General features: G+C 40.9%; 1 protein-coding gene across 1 annotated transcript in view; it reads left to right on the plus strand.

Annotated features, from left to right (window-relative positions):
- Positions 1-18,742, plus strand: part of LOC125464047 (ubiquitin-conjugating enzyme E2 L3) — a 58,245-nt gene that overhangs the window by 32,769 nt on the left and 6,734 nt on the right. Inside the window, exon 3 of the mRNA XM_048556038.2 lies at positions 10,244-10,430. Coding sequence (XP_048411995.1) covers positions 10,244-10,430 — 187 coding nt within the window. The remainder of the gene's footprint in view (positions 1-10,243; positions 10,431-18,742) is intronic.

Raw genomic sequence — 18,742 nt, forward strand, 5'->3', positions numbered from 1 at the left:
TCAAAGATCACTGGGAAAAGCCCTCATCTGGTTGTTAGCTTACATTTCCGTTCCTTAACAGTGACCTAGTAAACTTCAATATATTCAACAAGATGGACTAGATGCTAACTGGGAAACAGTGCAGCACTTGTGACAAGTTTTCCAAGTTCAGTTTCACCATACAAGGAGTGATTTCACCTCTGTCATCTCTCCCTCCTTATTCATTAAGACACTACATAGAAGCTGATACATGTTACATTGCAGAAGGAGGCCAGTCACTTCCTTGTGGCTGTGTGGGATCTCCCTAAAAGCAACTCTACTTTTCCAACTGCTCCATCTTTCCCCATATCACTGATAAAAATCCTGTGTAACTTATCCCATTTTCCATTGAAAGCCTCAACTCAGCGAGCCTGTGGAGCTGACTGTCGACATATGCTAGGCAGACCTTTTAGATCCTAATCACTTACAGTTTGAAAATGTTTTTCCTTGTGTTGCCATTGGTTAACCATTCATTTCATAGTTGGTGTCCTTTTATTCTTGATCCTTGTGCCACTGGGCAGTTTGTCGGTGGCTACTGTTGAGATGCATAATTTTAGACATTGCTGGCAGTAGAAGTGATGGATAACAGTGAGGGAATGTCTATTGGAAAACTGCTTCATAATTGTCAAAGTGACTCCTATGATCAGCAAAGAAGATTGCATTTAAGAGGTGCCTGTATCTAAATTTGCCGTGGCACTGGTCTCTCTAGCAATTATAAATCTGACATGCTGTAGAAAGTCTATATTCTAGTCCTGTGTTTTTGCTTTGCATTAGTAATGAGTCACACCAGAGCACATTCAGGATGATTTTCCTGCAGCAGTCTAATCTGAAATAAAATTCAAATAAGCACAAAGCAGCTGAATTTTAATGGGGAAAGTAATAATACAGAACAATAAAAGTCCAATTATAATAAAGCACAGTATTGGAAAGGATTTTTTTAACTTATAGGACTCTTACAGAGCATATTTTCTTAAAAACTAAAATACCACTGCCGAATCTGGAAGCTGTGGACTAAATTATTCTACTCCCTCCTAAGCACCTAAGTTGTCTGCCTTCTCTCTCTGAAAAGCTAGAAGATTTTGCATTGCTTCTGACCCCCAGCACATCAAAATTTCTTTTTCTGAAGGGTCTAGGCCCGCAACGTCATACTTTGTGCTCCTCTGATGCTGATTTGGCCTGCTCTGGTCATCCAGCTCTACACCTTGTTATCTTCAATTTAAATCTGATGGTTTTGATAACACAGGACCATATTGTAAGGAATATTGTTATGCAATCAAGGGTATGAAAAGAAGGGGACAGTTGGACAATGCTCCAGAGCTAACTGTCATCCACCAGAGCTAACAGCCTTCACCTCTCAAGAGAAGTGTTAGGCCTCAGCCTTCTCTGTCTTAGAGTAAGCACCGTCTAAATAACAATGGTACCCGTGGCACAATTAGTTAACATTCCTGATGGAAGAATCGACGGGGAAGGCACAGAGCATTCTGCAAGACATGCAACCTGGCTGTAAATTCGAGAAACTAATTTTTAAAATATAATTAATCTTGTATTTATGGGAGCAGCATACTGTTAGAATCTTGCTTTATTTGGGAATAGTTCGTAGTTAGAAAAGATTTGTTTGGTTTGTTAATAGTTAATTTGTTCACTGTTAGAGTGGAATAAAGAATTGTTACTTAAAGGTGAGTGTCAGGGATTTATTTTATTTAACCACTAGAAGTTGCTGAAAGGCAGGTTACACCAATTTCCACCCTCCTTTCACAGATTGTCAATGTTGGACTCTTAATTCCAAATTTGTATTGAGTTCAAATTTCACTGCTGTGGTGAGATTGGAACCCAGGTCTCTAGAACATCACATGAACTTCTGGATTTTTAATACCACCAGCTGGATTCTGGATTAACACAACCAACTATTACATGAGTGAATCATCACTACCGTTAATTCATACTGACGGAACCAAGATTTTTTCTGTGACATGTTGCTGACCCTAGCACTTTTACCAGCATTTCATATGGGAAAAACTCCACATCTTTTGGATTTAGAAAATTTATAAATGAAGTGAAAATATTAAAGTGTATTGCAATACTACAAAAACCCAGAAGTGAGCAGTTTCTGGAGAGAACAGTGAGAAATTATTGGTTTGGAAGAGTCAGGTTTACTGTATGGAAAGTTATCCTTTGGCCCACCAGGTCCACAGAGCTCATTTAGCACACATCTACTGTATTCTCTCATTTTTCTGATCTTGGAGCCTTCTATGCAGTGGTGCTACAAGTGATTAGCTAAATACCTCCGGTCCCTGCCTTGAATATTGTTTTAAAACAGGGAATTCCAGGTACCCACATCCTCTGGGTGAAAGCCTCTTCCTTAAATCCCCTCTAATCTTCTCCCCTTTACCTTAAAAACCAGGAACACAGATTTAACTCCTCCACTAAAGAGAAAAGTTTCTTCCTATCTACCTTGTCTATGCCCCTCAATGTTGTCCCTCCTTTGCCCAGCCCCAAATCTAAGCCTTTTCACTTTAAAGAAAGACACCCTATCTAGTGCTTCAGCTCAGGCATAAGTCTTGATCAACCTATCTAGTGCAGTCACATCTTTCCAATAGTGCGGCAGCCAGAACTGCACCAAGTATGCCACCTGTAGCCTAACAACGTACACCGCCCCATCATAACATTATTACTCTTGTGTTCAGTGCCTCGACCAATAAAGGCAAGCATTTCCTACGCCTGCATAACTATTTTATTCACCCCTCATGCTGCCTTCGAAGGTCTGTGGAGATGTACCCCAAGATCCTTTTGATCCTCTACTTTCTAGGATCCTGCCGTTCAATGTGTACTTCTTGCCTTGCTATTCTTTTCAACATAGTCTGTCATTTTTCAGGATAAAACTTCATTTGCCAGCATTCTGCCTATTTGACCAACCCGTCTATATATTGTCCTGTAGTCACAGGCTTTTCTCTTCACCATTTACCATACCACTTGCTGATTGAACCTCTTAGAGTCATATCTAGATCGTACAGGTACACTTCAAATAGCAAGGAACCCAGTACAGAATCATGTGGTGTGCCTCATAACATAGACTTCCAGTTATAAAACAACTTTCACCTATTACCGTCTGTTTCCTGGCCCCAAATAATTTTTAATGCAATTTGCTAGAAAGACATTGTCCTTGTTTTTTTTTTGTTTCTTAGTCCCACACACAGCTCGCTCCCAATCTGCTCCACAGTGAAGCTGATATGTTGCATACTCTGCCCAGTCTGCTTCACCGTGATATCACTACTACACACTCCTCCCCAGGCAGATGGTGCTGTAGGGTGCAGTCAAACACCGTGTCAGTGTTCACCGTCAAAAGTAGACTAGATAGAACTGTATCAATCAGGATGAGCAGGAGTGAAGAAATTAGCGTGGTAAGAGGAGGTAATTAGTGGATAGAACAGCAGTGGCTGATTATGACTGATTATAAGTTTTGTTTACTGACTGGGAAGGGAAAACTTGCTTTGAAGCAAAAGTGATGGGAAAATGCTACATATTTATACAAATGAATATATGCATGACCTTGTGTAAATTAGTGAAGCATCTCCTGGTGTTAACTCCATGGATGCTGCTCAGATGATTTCCGTTCACGTGCCTCATTGCTCTCCTCGCCTCTTTCATGGTCCCCCGACGCACTCTCTTTTTTTTTCCCCCGCCCCGTTTCATTTCCTAATTTGTACTCTTTCTCCTCTTTTGTTCCCTTAAATGGAACTTGGAAAAGGGACTATATAGGTGGACTTTACTGGTCTCTGGTCATGTTTGGGATCAGGCAGATATGGGGGTGAAAATACAGCCTAGGGTTTCATAATTGCTCTGAGATGGCAGATTGACAGGTGGGATTAATACCAGTTACAAGAAAAGGATCCGCCTCTGGCCACAGTTCAGTTGCAGTTGTAGGAGGTGAAGGTGAGTAGAGGTGCAGCCATCAAAAGTGCATGGCCGGTATCTGACCAAGACAGCAGTCGAAAGTAATGAAAGAGGTTAGTCTGTAATTGTACAGAACAGATGTAAATATGTCTTAAGTAAGGCTATCGATATATAATTTGTGTTATAAGCAAACTGTAAATGAAAAGCAGAGATGCCAAGCAGAATTTTAAATCCCCATTTAATTGGATCAAGACAGCCTATTTTTGACCAATAAGTCACATGTGCATTTGTGTAGACCCTCTTGTGACCACAGCCAATTAATAACTTCTGAGTAGAATCATTTTTTTGGCAAATACAACCAACTTATATGTACTGAACTCTCTCTTAGTAATGAAATCATTGCAAGACAGTGTTTACCTAGTAGCAAATATTCCTTCCGAGGCTACCTCCTTGCTCTCTTTTTCTCTTTGAAATAATATTGTAGGCTTTATTTAACCTCTACCCAGAGAGTAAAAGTGCTTTGGTTAAATGTTCTCTAACTGTACTGTGGTTTAATGTTGAACTCCCGTGGTCTAGCAAGGCACTACTGTTCTATATATTTTTATGGTGTTGTATCTTGGGACTTTTTTGTGTGTGCATGTGCAAAATATCTTTATCCTAGATAGTATATTGTGTAACGAATAATACGATGATTTGATGAATTTTGGGTTTCTTATGTAAATTAATGTTGGAAATGCAAGTTATTAATTTATAATTGATTTTTAGCCCAGTCGTTTAATTCTTTTTTAAAAAAATGATAATGTAAGATCATTAACATGAAATATTAACTATTTTTGCATGCCTGTAGAAGCTGTCTGACCTGCTCGGTATTTCCAGTTTTTTTTTGGTTTTAATATTATTATTTTTATTTTCCAGCATCAATAGTATTTTACTTTTTGATTCATGTATTTGCGTATAGCTTCCTGGGCCAAGCCATGGTGGGTTTATCAAAGTGGAACTGTTGTTACCTACATCAGAGAAATTGATCCAGCAGAAACTGTAAGAATTTTGTTGAGCAGGAACGAAGTGGAGATCTACCTAGTGCCTCCTACAGTGCTAATAGTACCTGACAGGTGTTACTACCCTTGGGAAGTCAATCTTCCCTTGATGTGTAGATTTGCTTTGTAAGAAGCATGTGTTGTGATTAGCAGATGCCATTGCCAGACTACCTACATTTAGCTGTTATTCCAGCAAACATGTTTGTGTTGGCAGTTGTATCCAGAAGGATTGCAGGGTTAGCTTTGGGAGCTGCTAGCAGTGGTACTGTTTGTGGTTACTAAAGTTATAGACACAACCTTTTTGACCTCCTCCTACGTTGGCCAGTGATGTGTGAAGACACAGTATCCAGTTCAGATGGGATTGCATCGGGATTAAATCGTGCCCAAGTTGCCCATAGTTCAACACTATATTCTTGATATTGATGCTCCTCCTCATAATATATCAGAATTACTTCTCATCACCTTTTTAACCTAGCATTGCTTCCCTCTGGTTATTAGTGTTGTGCTGTTGTGAATATTGGTGCTCAAGAAGGGTGCAGACTGGTCTGTAAGCGGTTTCTATTGGGTGTGTTTCCAAAACTGCAGGCACAAATATTAGAAGTGCGGTGTCTGAGGGTCATTTTCCATGGAAATTCACTAATTGTACTGGGTCTGTATTCCTGACTTTTTTGAATTTGAGAATTAATAAGTTATTGCATGGAAGATGGTGATCTGGTCCTTTTCTACACATATCTTCATGTTTAAAGCATAGTATTATGTCCTGGGCCCAATGATTTTCACCTCCTCAATTACCTATCCTTAAAAATAAACAGGGATGCTCATTGTGTTTATAGTATTCAGTATGATTTGCAACTCCTCAGATAATGAGCAGCCTGTGTACACCAGTATCAAGTTCTGGGCAGTAGTCAGATATTGACAGATACGACAAGTGGCACTTGTGCAGTAAAATTGCTGGGTAATGGCCATCTCCAACACGAGAATCTAAACAACTTCCCTTGGCGTTCAACAGCATTGCCATTATTGAATCTCTCACTGTCCAACTCCCCTGAAGCTACCTAACGGTACTGGCCATATGAATGTTGATTGCTAGAGATGGTTCAGGACTGGGAACTCGGCAGTGTGTATCTCACCTTCTGACTGCCAAAACTTTTATCGCCATTGTTTTAAAGATTCACTTATTGCCTATTGGTAGTTGTCCTTGAGAAAGTGGTGGTGAGCTGCCTCCTTGAACCTGCAGTTTATTTGGTGTAGGTGTACCCGTAGTTCCATTAGGGAGGGAGTTGGACCATTTTAACCACTTATAAAACACATCGAAGAGTGTGATGAAAGATTTTCCACTTGTCTGATGGGTACACCTGCAACAACACTTGAGAAGCCTGCCACCATCCAGCACACTGAGATCCATCTGATCTGTGTACCATCCTTGCCTTGCCTTTAAAGGTTCCATAGCCCACTGTCGCTACAGTAGCAGCAGTGTGTACAATCGACAAGTTGGACAGTAGATCTCTGTTAAGTACTTAGCTGAGTGTATCGTTGAAATCTGTGATGCACCATTTTGTGCAGAGACATTTTCTTGATCTTACTTTGTTTCCGTTAAGACTTTCAAACAAAGTTGACTTGCTGAATATATGTTAACTGTGACTTGCTCAGTATTTTTCATAAAATATCGTAAACCTCTTTGCTAAAGTTTACTATTTATTATTATTTTGAATTTAAGATGGTGTGCTTGAGGTGTGTAAATGAAACCAGTCCCTTGTTTTACTATTTAAATTTGTTTCAGTTTGAGGGTTTTCTTGTAGGAAAGGCCATTGTTTCAAAATATGGGATTGACCATTTAGCATTTGAGAAATTTTGCCACTCTTTCCAATTCCTTGATCGAGAGAAATAAGAATTCTTAGTGGATGAGTTGGTTCAAGATTCAGGTTGAAATTTTTTCACACACTTTAAGGGCTCATGGGATATATGGACAGGCTGGGAAAGTAGAAGATCTTATTAAATGATGCTTGCTGTGGCTGTATGCCTCCACCTGCTCTCAAAGCATTGTTGTTCTTTTTGATAAAACATTTTGCACCTATCATTGGGGGAAATTGAATTTGTCTGGCTCATCAGTTCACCCTTTGCTGTGCTGCAATCTCAATTACTTCCTGAATGTCAGGGTCTAGGCCCGAAACGTCAGCTTTTGTGCTCCTGGGATGCTGCTTGGCCTGCTGTGTTCATCCAGCCTCACATTTTGTTGTCTTCTACTTCCTGAATATGTCATGTTCAATTTCATTGATTGTGGAGTTGCCTTAGTTTACTAGGTACAGAAAATAATTTACAATTTGAAATAACTGGATACTGTAAATCAGGAACAAAAACGGATTGTTGGAAAAGCTCAGCAGATCTGGCAGTAACTGTGGAGAGAAGTCAGCGTCAACATTTTGGGTTCACTGACACCTTCCTCAGAACTCATTGGGGTGGAATTTGTCAAACGTGTCCAAGAAAGTTTCCTAAACCAGTATGTAGAGGGCCCTACTCGGGTGCAATACTATACCTCGTCTTAGGAAATGAGGTCAGGCAACTGACTGAAATGTCACTCAGAGTCCTTTTGTGTCCAGTGATCATAACGCTTTTAACATAGTTATGGAGTAAGATAGGACAGGTCCACAGGTTAAGGTGCTAAACTGAAGTGGGGCCAATTTTAATGCTATTAGATAGGATCTAGCAGTGGTTGATTGGGTGAGTCTGTTTGAAGGAAAAGGGACAAACTGGCAAATGGGAGGCTTTTAAAAGTGTGCTATCAACAGTCCTGGGACAATATGTCCCTGTTAGGGTGAAGGGAAAAGGTGATGGGTTAAGGGATTCCCAGCTGACAAGGAATATTGAGTCTCTGGTCATGAAAAATAAGAAGCCACATATTAGGTTTAAGCTATTATGCTCAAGTGAATTCCCAGATGACAATAAAAAGTGTAGGAGCACACTCAGGAGGGTAATCAGAAGATCAAAAAGAGGGCATGAGATGGATATGGCAGATAAGATTAAAGATAATCCCAAGAGGCTCTATAGCTATGTTAAGAGTAAATGGATGGCTAGGGAGAGAATAGGTCACCTTAAAGATCAGCATGGCCGTTAATGTGGAGCCACAGGCGTTAGGCATTTTTACTGAATATTTCTCTCCAGTGTTTACTGAGGAGAGAATCATGGATGCTGTGGATATAAGGGAAACAAGTGGGCGTGTTTTGAACTGCATTCATATTAGAGAGGAGGGGTTTTCAGCCTTAGATTGCATTAAGTTGAATAAATCCCCTGGGCATGTCCTTTCTCTGATATTGTGGGAGGCTAGGGACGAAATTGCAGAGGGCCTTGCAGAGATTTTTGCTTCATCTTTAGCCACTGGTGAAGTTCTGGAGACTGGAGGGTGACCTAATGTTCCATTGTTAGTTTAAGAAAGGTAGTAAAGACAAGCTAGGAAAATACAGAGATAATGGGAACTGCAGATGCTGGAGATTCCAAGATAATAAAATGTGAGGCTGGATGAACACAGCAGGCCAAGCAGCATCTCAGGAGCACAAAAGCTGACGTTTCGGGCCTAGACCCTTCATCAGAGCTAGGAAAATACAGTTCAGTGAGCCTGACATCAGTGATAAGTTATTGGAGAGGATGCTGAAGGACAGGATCAGCCAACATTTGGATAGTCATCCTCTGATGAAGGGTCTAGGCCCGAAACGTCAGCTTTTGTGCTCCTGAGATGCTGCTTGGCCTGCTGTGTTCATCCAGCTCCACACTTTGTTATCTTGGATAGTCATGGTCTGATTAGGGATAGTCAACATGGATTTGTGCATGGGAAGTCATATCTGACAAGCCTCAGTTTTATACACAGGTAACCAAGAGGAGTGTAGGGCAGTGGCTGTTGCCTATATGGACTTTATTAAGGCCCTTGACAAGGTCCCACACGATAGGCTAGTCTTGAAGATTAGGCTGCATGGGATCCAGGGAGACCTAGCTAACTGAGTTGAAAATTGGCTCGATGGCAGGAAGCAGAGGGTGATGGTTGAAGATTGTTTCTCAGACTGGAAGCCTGTGCCTAGTGTTGTGCCACGGAGCTTGGTGCTAGGACCTCTGGTATTTGTTATTTACGTAAACGATCTGGATGTTAACATACAAAGCATGATTAGTAAGTTTGCGGATGATACAAAACTAGGAGATATCGTTGATAGCGAGGAAAATTATCAAAAGTTAGAGGAATCTGGATCAAATGGGGAAGTGGCTGATGATTGGAAAGTCGAACCGATGTAGGACTTGTACAGTAAATGGTAAGGTCCTGAGGAGTGTTGCGGAAGAGAGGAACCTAGGAGTACAACTACGTAGTTTGAAAGTGGCATTCACGTGGTGAAGAACGCACTTAACATGCTGGTCTTCATTGGTTGAGGCATTAAGTGTAGGAGTTGGGATGTTGTGTTACAGTTGTGTAAGTCGTTGGTGACACTGTGCTTGGAGTATTATATACAGTTTTGGTCACCTTGTTATAGGAAAGACACAGTTAAGCAGGAATGTTGGCAAGGATTTATGCAACAATATTGCCAGGACTAGTAGACCTGAGTTAGAGGGAGAGGTTGGCCAGGATAGGATTTATTTCTTGGAACATATTGAGGTGTGTAAAATCATGAGAACAGGTAGGATGTATGCATATGTTCTTTCCCAGGGATGGGGAATTGAAAACTAGGGGGCAAAGATTTAAGAAGGACCTGAGGGGCGGCAACTTAATACAGAGAGTGGTGCATATATGGAATGGGCTGCCAGAGTGTGTGGTTGAGGCAAAAAGCGTTTGGATAGTACATGGATGGGAAGGGTTTGGAGGGATATGGGCGATTGAACGGGCTGAGTGGGTACCATGGTCCAGTTTAGGCCTCAAGGCCTGTTCCCATGCTGTATTATTCTATGATGAATTAGTTTACATTATTCCCTCAAGTTTATTCTTTTCATTTTGAAGAATATCTTCTCTACATGGCATGAAGTCCACAACAAATAATTTAGGGAAAAATGTTTCTTCCAGAATCATCTGGTCCTTTTGAAAAGAGATTTATAATCATACTGTGTAATATAAATTAAATGATTTGGTAACTGTTATTTCTCGAATGTTCATGTTTTAACTGTGTGGAAATTGTTCTATCTAGGAATATCTTGACAATAAGAAGGCTATTGATATTTATATGTACGCTGCCATCTTTACTTGTGCATTATAGCTTAAATTACATTGTAATTTAGATCTTCTCTTATGATTTTGCTAAACACATTAAAATACTTCTCTCCTGTTTTAGGATAACCCTCCATATGACAAAGGAGCTTTCAGGATTGAAATAAGCTTTCCATCAGAATATCCTTTCAAACCACCTAAAATTACTTTCAAGACAAAGATCTATCATCCCAACATTGATGAAAAAGGGCAAGTTTGTCTCCCAGTCATTAGTGCTGAAAACTGGAAACCAGCAACCAAAACTGACCAAGGTAAGTGTTCTAGTCTTTGCTCGTAACATGTTCCCTCCATACCAGGGATCATCCTATTGAAATTTATCTGAACAGACTGAGTCATATAGCTCAGAAACCAACCCTTTGGTCGACATGGATGAGTTGGACCAGACATCCCAATCTGACCTAGTCCTATTCGCCAGCATTTGGTCCATGTCCCTTTTAAACCTTTGCTAGTCGTATACCCATCCAGGTGCCTTTTTAAATGTTATACTTGTATACCGCCACCACTTATTTTAGAAGCTCATTCAATATAGGAAAAAGGTATTTTTTAGGCACTTTCCTTTCTCACCTTTTAAACCTATGCTCTCTAGTCTTTTACTGCCACACCCTGGGGAAAAGACCTTGGCTAATCACCCTATCTATGCCCCTCCTGATTTTATAAACCTCTTTAAGGTCACCCCTCAGCCTCTGATGCTGTAGGCAAAACAGCACTTTCAAGTTTCACAAAATTTTTCCTATAGCAGGGAGACCAGAATTTTACGCACTTTGCCAATAGTAGCCTAAGCAAAGCCCTGTACAGCTGCAACATTACCCCTCAACTCCTGCACTCAATGCCCTGACCAGTAAAGGTAAGCATACAAAATGCTGCCTTCACTATGCTTTTTATCTGTGACTCCACTTTTGATGTACTATGAACCTGCGCTCCCAGGCTTCTTTGCCCAGCAGCACTCCCCAGGACTTTACTATTAAGTGTATTAGTCCTGCCCTGGTTTGCCTTACCAAAATGCATCACCTCATATTTATCCAATGTAAACTCCATCTGCCACTCTCCAGCCCATTGGCCCATCTGATCAAGGTCCTGTTGTATTTTTAGGTAATCTTCTTTATTGTCCACTACACCTATTTTGGTGTCACCTGCAAACTTACTAACCATACCGCCTTTTTTTACATACAAATGATTTATATAAACTCCATGCCATTCCTTGAATTAGGGGACCAAAACCACTTTTAGTACTCTCGATGCGGTCTCACCAGTATGTTGTGCAGTTGCAGCAACTCTGCCCTATACCAATCCTTTGAAATAAAGGCCAGCATTCCATTAGCTGCCTTGATCACGTGCAGCACCTTGTGCCTGCATTCTGTGCTTCATGCACAAGTACCCCCAAGCATCTTTTGTATTGCAGCTTTCTGCTGTTTTTCTCCATTTAAATAATACTCATCCTTCTATTCTCCCTTCCATCTTCACAATCTCTCTCCAAATGGTTTGAATCCCTTTCAGTTTATCTTTCTACCTAGTTTTGTATCATTTGCAAATTTGGCCACAGTACATTTGACTTCCTTCCTCCAAGTCATTATATTGTAAGCTGGTGTGGTCCCAGCAGTGATCCCTGTGGAACCTAGCTGGCTGCAGGTTGACAATCTGAAAAGTAACTCTTTACCCCATCCCCCTCTCTGAAGGGTCTAGGCCTGAAACGTCAGCTTTTGTGCTCCTGAGATGCTGCTTGGCCTGCTGTGTTCATCCAGCCTCACATTTTATTGTCCTTACCCCAATTGTTGTTTCCTGCCAGTTAACCAATTCTCCATCCATACCAGTGTACTCCCTCCGACAGCATGGACTGTTATCTGTCTCATAACCTTTTTGTAAGGTATCATATCAGACACCACCTAGTCACATTGAATTGGTAGCATTCATGAAGTTAACCCCGCATTTAACATGTTTTGTTCTAATTGGGATTGGCCTTTGAAGAGTTGAGTCCTGTTGATTGAAAGCAGAGTGAAGTAATATGTTGAAGTTATTTACTATCTTTTATGAAATTGCGGCTTTGAAACTTGAACCTCTTTTTTTAGAAAGTAATAAATTCTACTCTTGCAACATGAAATTCCCTTTCAGTTTAAGTGAGATGGTTGGGAAAAAAAGGAAGAGGAAGGAGGAAATACTGTTTAAAATATCTGTAGGAGTTTTAGAAACCAGAAACCATTACTGAACACGTACTGAACGTTTAAACCCAAGAACATGCTGAATTTTGCTGAGCTCTAATGCTTTGTTTGTATTCAAAACTTGAGTGCTGGTAAAAAGAAAAAGCCAGGCTTATGAGGATGTCTTGACCGTTAGCTTTCTTATAAAGGGGTACAGTTGTCACGTCTTGACAGAGCTCCATGGTTGCCATTGCTGCTTTAGAATTCACAACTTTAAAATCTCAATTTGAGGCCTCACTTGGTGCTCTGATCTCCATTTTGGTAAACCCTGGTGTAAACACATCAACTAACTGGTCACCGCTGATGCTTGTGCCTCCATTTAAACCTCCCACTGCTTTACTTTTCTAACCTAGTCAGAATATATTTGTGTATTTTATTCTTTTCTTTATCATTGTCTAACTTTTCCTTTAAAAGGGATCTGCACTGTTTGCCTCAACTATGTTGTTCGGTAATAAACTCCATGTTTTCACTGCTGCCTGGGCAGTGAAGTTTCCCCTGAATCTTTTATTGGATTTATTACTGACTAACTTGCATTTACAGCCTCTAGTTTTGGATTGCTTCAAATTTAAACATCTTAAAAACCTTGATCAAGTCACCCCACAAACAATTTTTTGAAAAAGTTTATAATTTTTCAATTTTGATATCCCGGTAAATCTTTTTGCACCTTTTCTGGTACTTTTGCTTTTTTTTGTAATATAGAAGATAGAACTGTTCAGTGTTCTAATGATAAAGTTGTATTAAAACCATAAATAAACTTTTATGACAACCTCCCACTTCATAATTCTGTTCCTTTAGAAATAAAACCCAGTGCTTTTGCTTGTACGTTTTTTATGACCATGTTAATTTGCATTGCTGCTTGTATAATTTTGTTAATACATGCGTGTTAATTATTTGTTCCATGGGGGGGCTATTACCCCATCTGGCTGGGCAGTTCGTGATGCAGAGTGACTCCAACAGTGTGGGTTCATTTCCCACCCTGGCTCAAGTTACCATGAAAGTCCCACCTTCTTAACCTCGCTTCTTGCCTGAGACATAGTGACCATAGTTTAAACCACCCTCTGTCATGCCTCTAATGAGGGATCAGTCCTGTGGTCCAGTAAGACTATGTTAACTTTCCCTATCTGTTCCATCCAGGTGCATTACTCATGGAGTATGTGGCCTTCGTTCTTCCTCTAAAATGCACCATCTTGCACTTGCATGTATTGAAATTTAATTGTTACTTACTTGACCATAATCTGAGAGCACTTGCTCCTGACGAACATTAAAGGTTTCCATTTTTACCAGGTAGCTTGTATCAATTAGAATTTTATTGTTGCATGTGCAGGGATACATGAGTATAGTGGAACGTGTACAAAGTCGCCATTTCTGGCACCACCTTAAGTACAAAGGAGCCAGAGTACAAAATCTTGCGTATAAATTGGAAAAATAAACAAAGTTTAAAAGTGTGGCATTACAGTTCTTCTGAAGCAAAGAAAAGAAAAAAATGAAAGTGTATGGTTCAGACAAGTCTGCACTGACCACACTGGACTTCACCTCAAACACAGTTTGATGTTACTTCAGAAGGTGAATAATATTAACTGTAGCAATTCATCTAACATTTCAGTTTATTTTAATTTGTATATCAAACAGTAGGAAAAAGAAAATAGTATTCTGGATGTGAGTTTGCTCGCTGAGCTGGAAGGTTAGTTTTCAGACGTTTTGTCACCATTCTAGGTAACATCATCAGTGAGCCTCCGACGAAGTGCTGGTGTTATGTTCTGCTTTCTGTTTATCTGTTTAGGTTTCTTTGGGTTGGTGATGTCATTTTTTGTTCTTTTTCTCAGAGGATGGTAGATTGATTTGGAGCCAATGTGTTTGTTGATGGAGTTCCGGTTGGAATGCCATGCTTCTAGGAATTCTCGTGCGTGTCTCTGTTTGGCTTGTCCTAGGATGGATGTGTTGTCCCAATCAAAGTGGTGTCCTTCCTTATCTGTACGTAAGGATACGAGTGATAGTGGGTCTTGTTGTTTTGTGGCTAGTTGATGTTCATGTATCCTGGTGGCTAGCTTGGGGTCAGGGAAAGTCTGGGCGGGCCAGATAAAAAAGACATCAGGATGCAATGAAGTCTAGATATTATAATAATGATAAGATAAAACTAAAAGCTCTATAACTGTGCATAACCTTCATATTAAGAATACCCACCATAATGTGTGGCACCGTCACTTGGAATTTGGGCAGACTTCGAATAGATCTAGCAACTCAAGACTGACATTCGTGAGGGGTTGCGGGCCATCAACAGCAGTAGCATCCTATTCTAAAACAATCTGTGACCTCGTGGCCTGGCATATCTCCCATTGAACCATTGTTAACAAGCCAGGCGATCAACCCTGGTTCAACCGGGCTAGAAAACAAGAGCACAGATGTACTTCTTAGGCTGTATAAGGCTCTGGTCAGGCCACATTTGGAATATTACGAGCAGTTTTGGGCCTTCTATCTAAGGAATGATGTGCTGTTGTTGGAGGGGGTCCAGAGAGGCTTAGAGGAATGATCCTGAGGATGAAGGTCATCTTAAGGAGTTTAGAAGGATCTGATTGAAACTTACAGAACACTGAAAGGCCTGGATAGAGTGGATGTGGAGATCTTGTCTCCGCTAATAGGAGAGACTAGCACCTGGAGGTTGGGAAGCAGAACCTGAGCATGAAGGGGCAGTCCTTTAGAACTGAGATGAGGAATTTCTTCAGCCATAGGTTGGTGACTGTGTGGAATTCATTGTCACAGATCTGTGGAGATCAAGTCATTGGCTGTATTTAAGACAGAGATACTTAGGTTCTTGATTAGTAAGGGGATCAATGGACATGGGGAGAAGGTAGGAGAATGGGTTGAGAAAAGTATCAGCCAAGATTGAATGATGGGGCAGACTCAAAGGACTGAGGCCTAAATCTGCAGTATCTTCTGGTCAATGGACAGTGAAGGAGGGCATGGCAGGAGCAGCATCAGGTGTACCTAAAAATGTATCAACATGTTGAAGCTGCCAAACAGGGCTGCTTGAGTGCCAAGCATCATAAGTGACAGAGTTTCAGTGATCCCACAACTAATGGATCAGATTTAAGCACCACAGTCCTACCACATCTAATGGTGAATGGTGGTGGATAAGTAATCAACTCACAAGAGGAAGAGGATGCACACAAATCTCCATCCTTGATGATGGAGGACCCCAGCAGGTCAGAGCAAAAAATAAGGCTGAAGCATTTGCAGCAATCTTCAGCTGCAAGTGCCAAGTGGGTGATCTATCTCTCCTTACTCCAGTGGTGCCTAGCAACACAGCTGCCAGTCTTCCGCCAATTTGATTCACTCTGTGATATCAAGAAATGATTGGAGCCACTGGATACTCAGGCTAGGCACCCTGACAACATTTTGACAACAGTTAAGAAGACATTGTCCAAAATTTGCTGCTGTCCTAGCCAAGCTGTTCTGGTACACTTACAACAGTGGCATCTACATGACAAAGTAGAAGATTGGCCAGGTATGCCCTGTCCACAAAAAGCTGGACAAATACAACCTGCCCAATCGGTCTACTCATGCTTATCAGTGTTGGAAGATGTCCTCAACAGGGCTATCAAGCAGCACCTGGCCCGTGATGCCCAGTTTGGGTTTTGCCAGGGCCACTCAGCTCCTGACCTCATTACAATCTTGGTTCAAACATGGACAAAGAGTTGAATTCCAGAGGGTGAGGTGAGAGTGACTGTCCTTGATATCAAGGCTGCATTTGACATCAAGGAACCCTAACAAAACTGGAATCAATGGGTACTGGGGACAAACTGCCAGTTGGAGTCACAGCTGATGCATAGAAAGATTGGTCAGTCAGTTCAGCTGCAGGAGTTCCTTATGGTAGTGTTCTAGGCCCAACTCTATTCGGCTGCTTCATGACTTCCTCCCTGTCACAAGGCCAGCAGTGGGGATGTTTCCCAATAATTGCAAAATGTTGAGCATCGTTTGGATCTCATCAGCTACTGAGTCAGTCTGTTCAAATGTAGAAAAATCTAGTAAATATCCAGGCTTGGGTGGAAAAGTGGAAAGTAACATTTACGTGACAGACATACCAGGCAAATGACCATCTCTAATAAAAGACAATCTAATCACTGTTGCTTGGCATTCACTGGCATTGGCATTACCATCACAGTTGTTTTTTTGTTTTTAATGTCTCCCATTTTCAACATCCTTGGAGTTACCATTGCCCAGAAACTCAACTGGACTCCTTGTGTAAAAACAGTGGCTCGACTGGTCAGGAGCTCAGAATACACTAGGAGTAACTCCCCTCCTAACTCTCCAGAGCGTGTCTACCATCTGCAAGGCCCAAGTCAGAAACAGGATGAATACCCCCCACTTACCTGGATGAGTGTAGCTCCAACAACACTCAAAAAGCTTGATGCCGCTACCATCCAGGACAAAGGACTTGATTGGCACCACATCCACATGTGCATGCTCATTTTATCACTGATAGTCAGTAACAGCAGTGTGTACTATCTACAAGATTTTACTGCACAAATTCACCAAAAGCCCATTGATAGCACCTTTCAAAACCATAACAGTTACTACTTAGAAGGACAAGGGCAGCAGATATATGGGAACGCTATCACTTGTAAGTTCCCTTCCAAGCCACTCACCAATCTGACTTGAAAGTATATCACTGTTCCTTCACTGTCGCTGGGTCAAAATCCTGGAACTTGCTGCTGAACATTATGAGTCAACCTTCAGTACGTGGACTATGGTGGTTCAAGAAGGAAGGCAGCTCACTACCAACTTCTCAAGGGTGACTAGGCACGGGCAACAAATTTTAGTCAGTCAGTAACACCCATGTCCTACGAATGGGGAGAGATTTAAGAAAAAAAGCCTAGATGACATTCATGGCTGTTTTTAAGATCATTTCTTAAAAGCAGCATGTTCTGGAACCAAGCAGAGATTTGGCTATATTAAACTTGGTAGTGTAAAGTGACTGAATTAATCACCTCTGAGTTAAGATACCTGAAGTAACAGTAACCACCATATTCTTGAATTTTATATCCACTTTGAAATGGAGATTACTGGGGTGAAGACTATTATTTCAAATCTAAATGTGGGCTACTATCTAGACTTAAAGCTAAGTTAACTGAAGTGAACGTACATGCTAAGCTAGGGGATAGGTCAATATGGAGACAGTGGCAACATTTCAAGGGATATTTCAGAATAAAAGCATATTGCAACTTGTACGGAAGGTAAGGAAATGGTTGATGAAATGAACCAATACTCTGCTCCTGTCTTCATTATAGAGGATACAAAATCATTCCAGTAATAGCTGTAAATCAGGAGATGGAAGAGAGAGAGGAATGTAGCAAAGTTACAGTGAAATGTTACTAATCAAACTGATGAAAGCTCCTGGCTGACAAGTCTCCGGGTCCATATGGATTTCATCCTCGAATCTTGAGGTTGCAAATGAGGTAGTAGATATATTTGTGTTTTATTTTCAACATTCCTTTCATTCAGGAAAGCTTCCATTAGATTTAAAAGTAGCAAATGTTTCCCTCCTTTCCTGAAGAGAGAGATTACAAAAAAACAGTAAAGGCCAGTTAGCTTGATGTCTGTCATAGGAAAGGTGAGAGAGTCGACTATTCAAGAGATAATACCTGTGCCCTTAGAAAACCTCAACGTAATTGGGAGGAATCGGCACCGTTTTAAAAAGGAAAATCTTGTTTAACCAATTCATCTCCGATTTGAGATGTACAAACTTGAGAGGCACGGCCAGAGTGGATAGAAAGCAGCGTTTCCCCTTAGTGGAAGGTCACAACCAGAAGCACACTTTAAGTGAAAGACATGAGGTTGAGAGGGGATTGGAAGGGAGAGTGTTCCATCCAGAGCATGGTGGAATGTGCTGTCTGGGTGTATAGTTGAAGTAATTAACTGTAATCTTTTAAAGAATGCTTGGTTGAGCACCTGAATCATGTTTCAAACTATGGGAGTGCTGTAGATAGTAGTGTACTTTTGGTGATACAGACACCATTGGCCAAAGATCCTATTATATACTGTGATTCCGTTATACATTTAATAAGCTACCAATTCAAAGGTTATGGTGGAAAATAAAAGCTCATGGTAGGGGTAGCGTTTTAATCTGATAAAGGTTGGTTGGTTGGCAGACATATACATGTTTAAACCAACCTTTAATTGGCAGGATGTGAAAAGTGGGGTCCAGCTAGAGTCTATGCTGGGTCTGACCTTACAATTTACTTTAATAACATGGTCGAGGGGAGCAAAGGCTTGGTAGTTAAATTTCTCAATGACTCTGACTCTAAGCAGGGTCCTCTGCATCATGATTAAGAAAGGAAGGGAAGTATTCTTTGAAGCAGAAGGTTACATGGACA

Source organism: Stegostoma tigrinum, chromosome 26, assembly GCF_030684315.1.
Source record: "Stegostoma tigrinum isolate sSteTig4 chromosome 26, sSteTig4.hap1, whole genome shotgun sequence".
Taxonomy (NCBI): domain Eukaryota; kingdom Metazoa; phylum Chordata; class Chondrichthyes; order Orectolobiformes; family Stegostomatidae; genus Stegostoma; species Stegostoma tigrinum.